The sequence below is a fragment of the Poromitra crassiceps genome, assembly GCF_964638095.1.
Source record: "Poromitra crassiceps genome assembly, chromosome: 29".
Taxonomy (NCBI): Eukaryota; Metazoa; Chordata; class Actinopteri; order Beryciformes; family Melamphaidae; genus Poromitra; species Poromitra crassiceps.
Window position 1 is genome coordinate 17,850,408 of NC_139641.1, and position 16,766 is coordinate 17,867,173.

Here is a 16,766-nt window from a genome sequence, read left to right on the forward strand (position 1 = left end):
GGAGCGTGCAGGCAGGCTTCTTCTGTCAAGCCATGGAAGAAAAACGCGTCAATATCCGTGGGAAATGGCAAAGTCAACTGAATTTCAAAATAAAATGGAGTTACTACAACAGTGTTGAGCAGAGAGAGAGAGAGAGAGAGAGATTGACGGGTGGCTATCACGTGGGGCTTTCTCCCTGTCTGCAAACAAATCTTCATGAGAGAGAATAGCAACCGAAGAAGCAAGATGGACAATGTTGTTGTGCCAGCACATATTCTTGCAAGATCACCTCTCTAAAATGTCCGACTATAGTCAGACCTGGTTATACATATCCACCATCAATAGAACATTAAATATATCAGATTTATTTTACCTATGATAATTCGGGACCACACGTGAAAAAATACAGTCGGGAGAGAGGAGAGGCGCTTGTGACTCGGCTCCAGGTTCAGCATGCAAAGGCGTGCGGTGTGATCGGTTCACACCCAGCTCAAGGTCTGCAGGCGTAGCGTGGGTTGAGGCAAGGCGATGCATAGGTTGCCTGTGTGAACTAAGCGTAAGGCCTACAAAATAACCCTTCAGCTGCTCAGAGTCCTCTCTGAACTTCCCTAGAGCTGTGCAACAGTCTCTGACACAGGGGCCACCTGTCACCAAGAAACTCATTCTGAGGGAATGGAAGTCCCCCTCTCCACCTTCCTTTCAGCTGTGGTTGGCGGACATGATCTCTGTTATATGGACGGAGAGACTCGGGTTCCTGAGACCCAACTCGCTTAGAAGATTCTCAAATATCAGGGACCCATTCTTGGCCTACTTTGACGAGGTCTTAGCCTGTTTTTGTAATGTAAGCATTATGTATGCCTTTTCTACTTCTTTTATTTATTTTAGTGTCTGAGCTTGTTGTTTCTTTTATAAGGAAAAACTGAAAATAAAATATTGGGAAAAAGAAAGTTTTAGCATTTCATAATACAGTAGCAGCGTACAGCAAAACAATGTTAGTACTAGAGCAGTGACAGTCAACTTGCAGCCCCCTGTGTGGCCCACGATGGAATTTTTTTACAGTGCACCTGAACGCAACATGCAAGATACCCGCTGAATAAGTGTCCAAATGTTCATGTCATTCTGGCCAATACTCCACTTCTGTTATAGCATTTCAGTCTGGAATATGGAATATCTTTCAATCATCTATGATTTAGCTGCTAAATTGTCAAATACCGCCGTCTGCTCGCTACCCAGGCACTTATGTATGTACTTAACCTAACTAACTATCCGGAGTGCACAACATTGTCAGACTAAACTCCGGCTGGCACCCCAAAAACCTACAATCCGCTACAGAAAAATGTATATTGTTTGTTTATTAACTGGCCCCTGGCCTTCTATCATTTCACGAAAGTGGCCCCCGGGCAAAGCAAGTTGAGTATCCCGGTACTAGAGGCTATTTACTCGCTATACTCTACAAAACGTCCAATATGTATGCCTGGGTCTATTATGTGAGATGCTGAGGACAGGAGTTATAAATACTGCAGCTCAAACAAATATACAGTATTGGGTGAACTATATTGCAAACAAGTAGGTAGGAGGATGAGCAACAACCTGTCAATATCATTAAATAATGCATAACTATGAGTCTGAGGAAAGTTTCCAGAAACCTTATGCAGTATTAACATTTGACTTTTTGTGGGCTGGAAAATCTGAACGTGCCTTCAATCTCCTATGTATTTTGAGCCTGGAAAAGGCTGACTGTGCAGAAATATTGGCCATTTTTCTCCATAACGCAACAGCAACGGGCAAAACAAAGAAAGGAGAGGAGACGCATCAGTGAAGATGGGCTAAGCATTACTACAGTCATAATCAACAACAATTACATCTGCCAGGGTTAATAAAATATCCATTATGGGCTCAGGAATTACATCTGGGCCATGCCTGTTTTTAGTGTTGGACTCATTATGAATTATGTCCAGAATTATTCTTGCTTTACTACTATATGAATTATTTTGTTGTGGCTGTTATCTATGCACGATATTGGATATTGGATGTTCACTGGGCAAAATAAGAAAACTACTTTAAAGGGATACACCACTTTTTTGGAAGTTTAGCTCATTTGCCACATCCCCCCCACATAACCAAGATACACCATGCCTTTACCGGCACTGTCCACTCAGTTTACATTGAGCTACAGTCGTGAAGTTAGTAATTATCGGCATAGAATGGAGGCTAATGGTACAGCTGTTAAAAATCTGCCAAAACACACAAATCACCGTGCCAAAATACATGTTGTGCTTCGGGTAGGCTACTCACCACATGATGAAATATTAATCCAAAATGCACATAATTTGTCTTTTTGGAAGGAAAAGAGGTAGCCGGCACTACTTTCCAAACATGGCCGCCGACTTCTTTTCCTTCCTAAAAGACCAATTATGTGCATTTTGGATTAACATTTCATCATGTGGTGAGTACCCGAAGCACACCATGTATTTTGGCGCCGTGAGATGTGTGTTTTGGCAGATTTTTAACAGCTGTACAATTAGCCTCCATTCTATGGCGATAATTATTAACTTCACAACTGTAGCTCACTGTAAACTGAGCGGACAGTGCCGGTAAGGCATGGTGTATCTTGGTTATGTGGGGGGGATGTGGCAAATGAGCTAAACTTAAAAAAAAGTGGTGTATCCCTTTAAAGCATCTTTTTAATAAAGCATATTTTTATCATCCTGTCATATCGGCAGAAATTGACGTTTTTGGGTCAATGTCGATATTTCATTTGAAAGCCTTGATCGGCCGATACGATGATGTGCAGATATCATTGTGCATCCCTACTATTGTCTTTATATTTCCATTGCTGAAATCAATTATTTTGTTAGGAATTTCCGTTTCTCAGTTTGCTGTTGATTGGGGATTTATTTTTTATTTGTGTTTATTGAAAAACATTCTCTATTAGGTTAGGAAAGAATAGCAAGTGGCTGATGGCTGAAAATATTACACCTGGAATGCAAGACAATACAGGCATGTGCAATTCAGATGTGACATGTTCTTCCATTTGGTTACGCTTCAGTCTCTATTTGCTTCAAGAGTAGATGTTATGTCTGGCTGACTTTAAGGTTCCCTGGCTGGCTGTCAGTCATTCTTAAAGGGCTCTAAAACTCAAGGGTAGATTGTAGGGGTCGACCGATTATCGGTTTGGCCGATTATTATGGCCGATATTCAGCATTTTGCCGATTATCTGTATCTGCATTTTCATTGGCTGTTTGCCGATATAATACATTTATTAAAAAATTATTTACTTTCGCCATGAAGCGCTGCAGAAGCCTGTGTGACTCTCTCTCTGCTGCAGCCCCTGTCTGCCCTGTGGCAATGTCCCGCCCACAGCGCTATCTGATTGGTTACATATTGAGCCAGAGCCTATCAGAATGCTCCTCAGAGATGAAATTTGAGACGCTGCCTGCCCCACAAAGCTCGTTGATAAGCGAGTGGACTCTGCCTGGTGCGGCTGTGTGAGCGAGTGTGACTGCCTTGTGCCTTCCCTAAACTTTCTCCAACAACACAGACAGACACACACAAACGCAGACTGTTTGCAAATGTTCGTTTGGTGTGCCATAGCAGTCCGTCCGTGTCTGTCTGTGTCTGTCCGTGCCCGTTGGAGAAAGTCCGATACGATTGGTGTACCTTGTAAACTGGGGCAGGACACAAGATTTTAATTCCATAGCGTCCACGGTGTAGCGTCGCTCTTTTTGAATCAAATGGCCATGGTTGTCAAGCGCGAAGCTGTTTTATTAATCAATAGTCCTGTATCGTCCTGAAAATATATATCTCCAATCCACTCGCATGTGTAACGCAGCGCAAGCAGACTGCTGCAGGCAACCACTTTTCAGAGCGGAGGAGGGAGAAGGAACCGAATAAAGTAGGATGAGACATTAGTACGTCAGCGGACTCGTTTGCAATAAAAAGGGAACCGAATAAACTAGGATGAGACATTGGTCAGCAGATGCCCGCATGAACCTGTCTGTGTTCTCCTTTGAGAGAGCCTGGTGCGAGGTTAGTGTCAAGTAGTGTAAGCTGAGGGAAACCCTCTTTATTATTTTGTTTCTGTGGTGAGCTGTTAGTTTGTTTAAAGTAGCCTACACAGCTTTATCTTGATAATGTGCCCAAGTCTCCACTAGATTGAACAAACACACACACACACACACACACACACACACACACACACACACACACACACATACACTTTGATTCATATCAATATTAATAGAGTGAATATTTTCAAATAATATTGTAGTTGGATAAACTGAAGAAAATGAATTTCAACAACGGGTCGTGTTATTCTAAATTTTGACACCAAGATTTAAATTTTTACTGCAAACATATATCGGTTCCAAAATATCGGTTATCGGTGTCTTTCATTGCCGATAATCGATATCGATATCGGCCCTGAAAAACCCATATCGGTCGATCCCTAGTAGATTGACGTCTTGCTTGTCCCTGCCTGCAGCTGGTGCAATATGTTAGAGCAGTTGAAAGTTTAGCTGTAGCTACCACAGCCTTGTACACACAGAGACACTCATAAAGAGCAACAGAGAGAGCAATGAATCTGATGGGCGAGAGGGTTGCTCACTATGGTTTTCTACCTGGCCCAGTCAAAGTCATCTCATCAGTGCGTTGATGCTCTCAACTCATTCAATTCAATTCAATTCAATTTATTGTTGTCCACAATGTGGAAATGTGTCTTTGGCTTCACAGGTTTGCTTGCACACATGAAAAGTGTGAAAAGATCCGTGATGACGTCACCACCACACACACAAAGAAAGGTGCAGCTTGTTAAAACACGTTCACCAACAAAACAAGCCTTTCACTGTGTCCACATTAGGGATGGGCCTGTGAAGAAATGTCCTTAATTGTTCGGGAAAATTAGCAATCAATTATCGCTCGTTTTTCCTCAATTCAATCTTTATACCAAGAAGAATTTAAAGTCCAGCAACAATCCTCTTAAAGGACGGCTTTCCCGTGGGGAATATGAAGATATATTAAATCTCACGCCCCTAAGAGTTTGAATCCGTTGAAATTTTTGAAATTGGTTGTTCAGAGCCTGAGCAATCAACCATCTCTCACATATTTTTTGGCCTCTCCGATGCGTTTTACGTCAGCGAGGCCAAGTCCACCTTGCGGAAGACGAGCACCAGTGAACTACAAGTGTTGTGGGGGTGTGCCGCCATGGTTCCGCCTCTAGAGGTCCTCCACGCCCCTTCACAGGTCCTGAAGAAAAACAAAAGGCAGCCATCTTTTTTCACCGCATAGCCTAGGCTAGCTAATGTTAGCCCCCCATAGCTCCTTGCAAAGAACCATATCTCGGGAACAGAAGCACCTACAGACACGGGACTGGCGGCATTGGAAAGCTTGTCAAATTTTACATCTAGTAGTAGGTGCGTTGAAGTTACGAAATCAACGCTGAGCAATGTACCCTTTTTTACATGAAATAGTTACAACATCAGATGCTCATAACTCCTAGGAAAATGCCTTAAAATGCACGATTTTTTTTTATGAAGACATCTCCCGACATACTGTATATACTACCGTTTAAATTTGGTGCAATTTGGAGGCAAAAAATAATAATATTCTTCTTCTTCTAATGTTTTTATGTCGAAGCCTTCTTCTTCTTCTTCTTCTTCTTTGAGTTTTATGGCGGTTGGCAAACATATATGTGCATTACCGCCACCTACTGGAGTTTGATATCAGCCAAATGCCTGAGGGGTGGGCGTGGAATCGAAGGCCACGCGAGCCCAGTGCATTGTGGGAACTGTAGGATTTCGGCTCCCCTCCCCCCCACCAGCCCCCCCCCCCCCCCCCCCCCCACACACAGAGTGGATTTTGGTTGATTGCTCAGGCTCTGAACAACCAATTTCAAAAATTTCAATGGATTCAAACTCCTTAGGGGGGTGAGATTTAATATATCTTCATATTCCCCACGGGAAAGCCTTCCTTTAAACAAGGCAGTTAAAGTTGCACTATTGAAAAAATATATATATATATATATATATATATGATATGCGTCGCTCGTAAAGGCAGCCGAGCACGAGGCTCCAAGCCAAACCTCTTCAGAAATTAACGAGCCAACACTAACGAGCCAACACCAACGCACTCTTAAAACACAATTGAGCCTCTTGTAGACACGATTCCAAAAAACATCAATCATATCAAATCACATCAATCATATCAAACGATAATACATGAACTTAACTGGGCACCGGGTTGGCAACGTGTCTCATTGCTGCCACGTGAAATTCATTCATAATTTCAACCTCTATTTGATACCAACGTTAGATCGATTAAATTCCATGTGATTGACAAAATTCTTAACGATCAACCATTCTTAATGATTTATTAGCGATCAAATTCTTAACGATCGATTATCAATCATCAGTTAATCATACTGTACCTATCCCTAGTCCACATACCAGCACAGGCATCTGCCATCAGGCTCTGAGGCATTAAAACTGAGAGACATTTAAGTCTGCAACATTTTTAATTTTGGAGTTTTCATAGCTAAGCGGTGACGGGGGTCAACCTGATGGTCTGTCAAAATACATCAATGTCATTCCATATCAGCTTGCTGTCACTCTCTCTCCCCAGCTGTGTCAACATACAATACTTAGCAGTCATCAGCACACTCACAGCATCTCCCCTTGTGACTCTCTGACACACTCTCTGTATCTGTCAGACTCCCACATGACACCTCTCTGTATCTGTCAGACTCCCACATGACACCTCTCAGGGACAACAAAGCTCATAGCTCAGTGATTGATGACGGACTTTTCTCTCAGCCAATTATAATTAATGTCCAGCAGGATCCAATTATAATTAATGTCCAGCAGGATCCAATTATAATTAATGTCCAGCAGGATCCAATTATAATTAATGTCCAGCAGGATCGCATAAACCTGGGCGGATGATCCCATTCACACACGTGGCACGGGGGAGACGGATCACTTCAGCCTCAAGGTGGAGGGTCAAAACCATTTCATATTTCCTGCTTTCAGGGGCGAGTGACTTCAACATCAAGCTAGATCGGAAGTCACGAACCAAAGGGTCAGAAGGCGTTTCCTTGAAACAAAACTATATTGAAGATTTGTCAGTCATGCGGGCTGCGATTTGAATTATTCAGTAGGAAGACTTGGGGCTTCGTTTGTGAACTGATTGAACGCAATCAAAAGCAAGAGGAATATTTCAAATGTCTCGTGAGGAAAATTGCCTGTGAAAAATCATTAAAACGCACTTGCATGCCAGTTAGTATGTAATCTATATAAACATGTATGACAATAAATCAACAGTATTCGATCGAATTTGCACTTGTCAATTAAAACGGACGTCCTGTCTTCAGAACCCTCTAATAGATGTAAAGTCCACTAACTATACAGACGGTTTTCACAGAATTGTGTTGCTAGGGAACCGTTTGAAACCAAGCTTATTTGCTGTCAGCTATTGTATTAGCAAACACTGCAACAGGAAGTCAGCTAGGGGAAATTTAAATGGTAAATGGTAAATGGCCTGCATTTATATAGCGCTTTTATCCAAAGCGCTTTACAATCAGTAGATAGTCTACATTCACCCATTCATACACCGATGGCGGCAGGCTGCCACGCAGGGTGCCTACACACCATCGGGAGCAAGGAGGGTTAAGTGTCTTGCCCAAGGACACAGCGACAGCAGCTGGGAGGGAGCGGGGATCGAACCGCCAACCCTTGCGTCATTGGCTGACCCGCTCTACCTCCTGAGCTAAAGCCGCCCATTTAGAATGTTCATGTTGTCAAGTTAAAACTGTCTATAACACTCATCAACTGCATCTCCAGATCTTTAAAGATGCGCTAGGCAAGATGTTTACCGTCGCCATGGTAACAGACAGGGATTGAATTGGGTTGGTTGTTTATCAATAAGTGAACAATTACTGTGCGACGTGCTTTGAAAACATTAATGCTGATGAACATTTTATTTTGAAACACACACACACACACACACACACACACACACACACACACACACACACACACACACACACACACACACGGGCCAACAGAAGATGTGTTACTGTCTTCAAATCCGTTACTAACACAGGTGAGTTTTTGTTTTCGCACTCTGTGGATTGAGTACAATGCTGCTGGTATGTACATCTCCAAATGACAGACATGACACAATGATCTAGCCTGGTAACTAGGGGTGGGGGGGAAATCGATACAGCATAGTATCGTGATATTTTGTGGGCAATATATCGTATCGTATCGAATGTCAAGTATCGTGATATTTTATTATACAAAATGTCAAGTGCTTTTATGACAGTGTTGGTCAGTCTGTCTGCTTGACAATCCCATTTTACTGCAAAAAATGATTGAAGTGAGATGAACAGACTGGAAACTTTATCTCATTAGATAAAACACATGTTGACAAGGTTTATTCCTTTGGGGACATAATTTGCAGTTGAAAAAAGGTAATAAATCAAAATATATTGCAATAATATCACAATACTCAATATATCGCAATACTAGCATATCGCAATACTATCGTATCGTGACTTAAGTATTGTGATAATATCGTATCGTGGGGCATCTGGTGATTCCCACCCCTACTGGTAACCAGCCCCAATGAATCCTTCATTAGGGTCTGGATACGCAAGCCTATCCACCACTGATTCGCTGACGTATCTTTCAACTGATTGGTTGCAGTCTGTTGTCAATCATCAAACTCTTTGACCAATCACAGTAGCAAAGCAGGACAACTCCGACGGTTCTGCGCCAAAGAGCATAACTCAATAAGAAACAAAGGCTAATAATAGGTTGTTCCAGTGCAACATCATGGAGGTGTGTTGTGCTGTTGTCAAAAAAAGCACACGAGCTTTGTCTCTCGCCTTCAAAACTCTTTGCTACCGGCAACCAACCACCGCAAGCAGCTTTGGTCACTCATAGTGATGTTTTGTGCCCGGTGAAGTGGTTACAGCAGCAGGTAGTGGGCTTAGCTAACAACTAGCTTAAGCTAGCTATGTAACATGCACCTGTGTTGTTGCTGCGCTCTGTAACGCGTGATCCTGCCACCTACATCGACCAGCCAATCAGGCATGTTGGACAGTATCTGTCCGAAATAACCACCAGTGGATAAGCTTGCGTCCAGACCCATAGGAATCGCTATGCAAATTCGATTCATAGGGGCTGAGCTGGACGCAGGCTAGTGATGCGCGGATCAGAATTTGAATTAGAATGATATCTATACACTGACCAACAGTATCTCACAGTCAAAGACACCCTCTAGAGGCCATCTTACAAAGCGCATCCTCTCAATAAGCATCCCCGACTGACTGACTGACTGACTGACTGACTGACTGACTGACTGACTGACTGACGGACTGACTGACTGACTGACTGACTGACTGACTGACTGACGGACTGACTGACTGACTGACTGAATGAATGAACTGAATTTGCCACAAGATGGCCTGAGCTGTGCCCTGGGAAAGAGATGAACTGGACACATCAGACTGTGCCATGCCTTGCACTGTTATAGGTGGATGCTGTGCTATGTATCGTTGGTGGGGGGCTGCCCAGCAGGGCATTATAACATTTTGGGGGTCCTTGGGATAAACATGTGGTCATCCCTAAGTCATCGATGACTTAATGTCCCACACAACACCACACCCAAGTGTTTCTCCTCTATGTCTCCTACAGGATGTGGAGCTGAACCACAGCCACACTAGTGTTGTCACGGTACTCGGTACTTCGGTACTTGGACGGTACTACATTGCTACGGTACTGAACGGTACCTGTTTTTCATGGTACCGAGGGTACCGAATTTACTATTTAGTTTGCCACCATGGCTTGGCTTCATGGACCCAGCCGCCAGCTAACGTTAGCCTGTCTGCCTGAGCAACACACATACATACTGCGCATACAGCCCCGCGCACTTCCGGGACTACGGTGTCCCCGAACGTCCACACGTAATCGCGAACAGTCATTCACAGCTTGTATGTTGACACAAGCAGTGCGCACAGGCGGCCGGCGAAGAGAATGGCTACGGCTGCAGCAGGAGCGGCTGCTCCTATTCCAACAACTCAACTTGTTGAGAAGAAGAATGCAAAGAGTCGCATTTGGAAATATCATTCCCCAAAGCCCCATCTGCAAAAAGTGTGAAAGGGAGTTCCAAACCAAACAATCTCGCCAAGCAGCTGAAAGACAGGCACCCAGACCTGTTCAAATGATTCAAGGTGGGTTACTTCTTTCAAACGGTGTAAAATAACACGTTTAACAACATATCAAACAGACCTTATCCTGTCACATTCGTTTTTGAGATAGCTGGCAATGCATTGTGTAACCAAAAAACGTTTGCGCTAACGTTAACGTAACGTTAACGTGTTTTGTAATGGAATCATTGTGGGACCCGGCTAATACCTGGTACAGCGTTAGCTAGCATAGTGTAACGCGTGTGCAATGCAATGTTTGTAATGGAAACATTATGGGACACGGCTAATAGCCGAACTTAGCCTTAGTTCAACATGGCATCAAAATAAATACAAGCTTCAAATACAAGCTACAAGGTGAAACATGTCCGTGAATTAAAACTAGCTACATAAAATTGCTTGCACTCTACATGTGTGTATGTGCAGTTGTCTCTATCATCTCTTTATTTTAGTAAATCTCACTGACGTTACTTTCCATTTAACAGTATGCGAGAGATGAAGATGAAGAGGAAGGCACAAGTCGCGGAGCCCAAAAGACCACCCAGCAGACAATTCCTGATGTTTTTGAAAAGCAGAGGAAATATGACAAGAACTCACATGAAGCAAGAAAGTGTGATAGGGCATTGGCAGAATTCCTATGCATCGATCAAATACCAATATACACCGTTGAAAAAAAGGATTCCAGCAATTCTGTGAAATAAATTAAATTATAATATTTAATATAATAATAAAATTAAATACTTGAGGGCTACATGCCACTGGTGTTGTACTGTCTGTACTCACTGCCATACAGAGTTGAATGTAAGAAGAAGTAAGCAGAAGCACATTGTTTTGTTTTAAAGTTGAAGGCTACATGCCATTTGTTCATTGGAAATGGTTGCATACTTTAATAAAGGAGAATATGTTCAAGAAATATCAGTCTGTTTTTTTTACCGTGGTACCGAAATTGGTACCGAGTACCGTGGAAATTCACTAGTACCGGTACCGACTACTGAATTATTGGTACCGTGACAACACTAAGCCACACTATCAAAAATGTGACCGCTTTGGGTTTCAAAGGAGATGTTTAGCTTCACACAGTCTGAATGTTGTTCCAGAGGTTGACTATTGCACCAAGAACTAATTCATGTGGAAACAGTCAAACCCCCACCTTCATAACAAACCCCCACCTTCATAACAAACCCCCACCTTCATAACATACCCCCACCTTCATAACAAACCCCCACCTTCATAACATACCCCCACCTTCATAACATACCCCCACCTTCATAACAAACCCCCACCTTCATAACAAACCCCCACCTTCATAACAAACCCCCACCTTCATAACATACCCCCACCTTCATAACAAACCCCCACCTTCATAACAAACCCCCACCTTCATAACATACCCCCACCTTCATAACAAACCCCCACCTTCATAACAAACCCCCACCTTCATAACATACCCCCACCTTCATAACAAACCCCCACCTTCATAACAAACCCCCACCTTCATAACAAACCCCCACCTTCATAACATACCCCCACCTTCATAACATACCCCCACCTTCATAACATACCCCCACCTTCATAACAAACCCCCACCTTCATAACAAACCCCCACCTTCATAACAAACCCCCACCTTCATAACATACCCCCACCTTCATAACATACCCCCACCTTCATAACAAACCCCCACCTTCATAACAAACCCCCACCTTCATAACAAACCCCCACCTTCATAACATACCCCCACCTTCATAACAAACCCCCACCTTCATAACAAACCCCCACCTTCATAACAAACCCCCACCTTCATAACAAACCCCCACCTTCATAACAAACCCCCACCTTCATAACAAACCCCCACCTTCATAACATACCCCCACCTTCATAACAAACCCCCACCTTCATAACAAACCCCCACCTTCATAACAAACCCCCACCTTCATAACAAACCCCCACCTTCATAACATACCCCCACCTTCATAACAAACCCCCACCTTCATAACAAACCCCCACCTTCATAACAAACCCCCACCTTCATAACATACCCCCACCTTCATAACATACCCCCACCTTCATAACATACCCCCACCTTCATAACAAACCCCCACCTTCATAACAAACCCCCACCTTCATAACAAACCCCCACCTTCATAACATACCCCCACCTTCATAACATACCCCCACCTTCATAACATACCCCCACCTTCATAACAAACCCCCACCTTCATAACAAACCCCCACCTTCATAACATACCCCCACCTTCATAACATACCCCCACCTTCATAACAAACCCCCACCTTCATAACAAACCCCCACCTTCATAACATACCCCCACCTTCATAACATACCCCCACCTTCATAACATACCCCCACCTTCATAACAAACCCCCACCTTCATAACAAACCCCCACCTTCATAACAAACCCCCACCTTCATAACAAACCCCCACCTTCATAACATACCCCCACCTTCATAACAAACCCCCACCTTCATAACAAACCCCCACCTTCATAACATACCCCCACCTTCATAACATACCCCCACCTTCATAACAAACCCCCACCTTCATAACATACCCCCACCTTCATAACATACCCCCACCTTCATAACAAACCCCCACCTTCATAACAAACCCCCACCTTCATAACAAACCCCCACCTTCATAACATACCCCCACCTTCATAACAAACCCCCACCTTCATAACAAACCCCCACCTTCATAACAAACCCCCACCTTCATAACAAACCCCCACCTTCATAACATACCCCCACCTTCATAACAAACCCCCACCTTCATAACATACCCCCACCTTCATAACATACCCCCACCTTCATAACATACCCCCACCTTCATAACAAACCCCCACCTTCATAACATACCCCCACCTTCATAACATACCCCCACCTTCATAACATACCCCCACCTTCATAACATACCCCCACCTTCATAACATACCCCCACCTTCATAACAAACCCCCACCTTCATAACATACCCCCACCTTCATAACATACCCCCACCTTCATAACATACCCCCACCTTCATAACATACCCCCACCTTCATAACATACCCCCACCTTCATAACAAACCCCCACCTTCATAACATACCCCCACCTTCATAACATACCCCCACCTTCATAACAAACCCCCACCTTCATAACATACCCCCACCTTCATAACATACCCCCACCTTCATAACAAACCCCCACCTTCATAACATACCCCCACCGCCACACAAAACATGAACACCCTTCTGGTACGCCCTTGGAAACACATACACCCGTGCAAACAGCCCCTCCTACAGAACAACTCATGTTAACATGATGCACGCAGCCCCTCCTCCTCGCTCCCTCCTCCCACCTCCACTCACCAGATGGTAGGCGGTTCAGATCCCTCCACTTCCAGGTAATCCGACTTCTCCTCCATCTGAAAGTCGGTGAAGACCAGGGAGATGGTGTCGCCGGGGTCAGCGAGGACGGTCCACTTGCAGTCGCCGGTGGCGCCCGAGCCTCCGGGGGGACCGCCTCCCCCGCCTCCTCCTCCTGGGGGTGACTCACCGCCGGGGAAGTCGGGGCTGGAGATGAGCCCGCTGGAGCCCCTCAGCGTGCCACCGCACGTGTCCTCCGCTGTCATCAGGCACCAAAGAGAGGGAGAGAGCAGAGGGTGGGGGAGATGAGATGAGAGGAGGGAGAGAAGGGTGGGGGAGATGAGATGAGAGGAGGGAGAGAAGGGTGGGGGAGATGAGATGAGAGGAGGGAGAGAGCAGAGGGTGGGGGAGATGAGATGAGAGGAGGGAGAGAAGGGTGGGGGAGATGAGATGAGAGGAGGGAGAGAGCAGAGGGTGGGGGAGATGAGATGAGAGGAGGGAGAGAAGGGTGGGGGAGATGAGATGAGAGGAGGGAGAGAAGGGTGGGGGAGATGAGATGAGAGGAGGGAGAGAAGGGTGGGGAGATGAGATGAGAGGAGGGAGAGAAGGGTGGGGGAGATGAGATGAGAGGAGGGAGAGAAGGGTGGGGGAGATGAGATGAGAGGAGGGAGAGAAGGGTGGGGGAGATGAGATGAGAGGAGGGAGAGAAGGGTGGGGGAGATGAGATGAGAGGAGGGAGAGAAGGGTGGGGGAGATGAGATGAGAGGAGGGAGAGAAGGGTGGGGGAGATGAGATGAGAGGAGGGAGAGAAGGGTGGGGGAGATGAGATGAGAGGAGGGAGAGAAGGGTGGGGGAGATGAGATGAGAGGAGGGAGAGAAGGGTGGGGGAGATGAGATGAGAGGAGGGAGAGAAGGGTGGAGTGAGAACAGACACTGAGCTGTTATTCAAAGCTCAACACATAGAGGAGGTGGCTCCAGGCATGTAACATCTGTACCTGTCCCAGCAGATAACGCTAAGCAGAGGGAGAGCAATGTGGAAGCACTGCAGCTCGAGTGCAGGAGCAAAGAGCTACACCGACTGTAAAGGACTTCTGCGTGTGTGTGTGCAAACAACGCATCATGTGGACATTTCATTCACTGTTTAAACATGTCATTTCTTTGGGTCGTTTATCCAACTCCTGGTTGTTGGGGTGCCTGCTATCAGTGTTGGGCAAGTTACTTTCAAAATGTAATATACTATTACTAGTTACTTTCATTTAAAAGTAATAAGTTACTTTACAATATTACTTTCTGTGTAGAGTAACTCGTTACTTATTACACTACTTTTGCATTACTTTTACCAAAACAACAGCAACAGCAGAATGACATCGCTGCCCCGGAACCATCCCGAAAAATAATGTCAACCGCCTTGAAATCAGTGTAAACAATCCAAAATTCTAAATGTTATTATTTTCCTTTCTTATTGTCATCTAGAGTGGTTATTTGCATAAAAACACACAGTTTGATTAGGAAACGATTGTATCTTTTTGAAATATGTGCTTTGATTTAATCAAATGTAACTCAATTTGTAACTTGAGTTACTTGACAAAGTAACTGGTATAATATTATTGAAATCCTATAAGTAATAAGTTATATTACTGAGTTACTGCTAAAAGTAATTTATTACATGTAATATGTTACTTTTGTAATGAGTTACCCCAACACTGCTGGCTATGAGCCAATACGCAGTAAATTCCAGTGTAATTATGGAATTGTGGTATTGCGGTAAGGATGAATCACATGAGAAAATAAATCAATCATCAATCAAACAACGTTAAGATGTATTAAATGTACTGTGTTAAAGAGGTTGCTTGTGTTAAGATGTATTAAATGTACTGTATTAAAGAGGTTGCTTGTGTTTTCCTCACACTGGCAGGAAGCACGAAACATTCCGACAAATGAGAAATGGGCAGATCGTGATCTGTTTCTCTAACTCATTAATTGTAAATTAATTCCTCCTCCTTTCCGCCGGAGTGTGGTAGGAAATGCAGAAAAAAGTCAGAAGGCTCTCGCTCTCTCTCTCTCTCTCTCTCTCTCTCTCTCTCTCTCTCTCTCTCTCTCTCTCTCTCTCTCTCTCTCTCTCTCTCTCTCTCTCTCTCCTCCCTCCATCCAAGAGCCAGTAATTCATCATTGTGTCGTCTGAGCTCCCTCATGTTTCAGGAAACAAACAAATGGTGATAAACAGGGCTTATAATGCTGTGAAATTGTATATTTTTTTCCAATGTGGGGAGTGTGGCACGTGAGCCCAATGTTAATGGACTCGACCATAAAACAGTGGCTCACTCTCTTTCACTCCATCTCTCTTCCTGTCCTCATTCACTCTTTCTCTCCATCCCTCCCCCCCCCCTCTCTCTCTCTCTCCTCTCCATCGCTGTCTCTCTCTCTCTCTCTCTCTCTCTCCATCGCTGTCTCTCTCTCTCTCTCTCTCTCTCCTCTCCATCGCTGTCTCTCTCTCTCTCTCTCCTCTCCATCGCTGTCTCTCTCTCTCTCTCTCTCTCCTCTCCATCGCTGTCTCTCTCTCTCTCTCTCTCTCCTCTCCATCGCTGTCTCTCTCTCTCTCTCTCTCTCTCTCTCTCTCCATCGCTGTCTCTCTCTCTCTCTCTCTCCTCTCCATCGCTGTCTCTCTCTCTCTCTCTCTCTCTCTCTCCTCTCCATCGCTGTCTCTCTCTCTCTCTCTCTCTCTCTCTCTCCTCTCCATCGCTGTCTCTCTCTCTCTCTCTCTCTCTCCTCTCCATCGCTGTCTCTCTCTCTCTCTCTCTCTCTCCTCTCCATCGCTGTCTCTCTCTCTCTCTCTCTCTCCTCTCCATCGCTGTCTCTCTCTCTCTCTCTCTCTCTCTCTCTCTCTCTCCTCTCCATCGCTGTCTCTCTCCCAAGCCTCTCATAGATCTTTCCACTACTCATCAGCAGCACCCTCTCCCCTCTATTCCCGGCGCAGACTTATTTATTTCCCAGAGCATCTCTAATGATGGCAGAGCTTTCACACTTTTCATATCATTTAAAGACTAAATATGTGACACTCGGCTGAAGCAGCAGCTGAAACCTTTGATGGCTTAGCTTTCCACTCAGGGCTGTCAGAGCTGCCAGGCACAGCCGGGGGGAGGAAGAGCCTTGGAACACGATTGGTCAAGGGAAGAGGAAGTGAACGTGTGAAGTCGACACCAAGTGCAGACTTTCATTAGTTGTA

The 16,766-nt window shown here is 44.7% G+C and overlaps 1 protein-coding gene across 1 annotated transcript in view; it reads right to left on the reverse strand.

The window, feature by feature from the left end:
• The window catches only part of LOC310800114 (CUB and sushi domain-containing protein 3-like), a gene marked incomplete at both ends in the record, with an annotated part of 662,783 nt that overhangs the window by 407,692 nt on the left and 238,325 nt on the right, over positions 1-16,766 (reverse strand). The window contains one exon of the mRNA XM_083662685.1: positions 13,547-13,802. Coding sequence (XP_083518811.1) covers positions 13,547-13,802 — 256 coding nt within the window. The remainder of the gene's footprint in view (positions 1-13,546; positions 13,803-16,766) is intronic.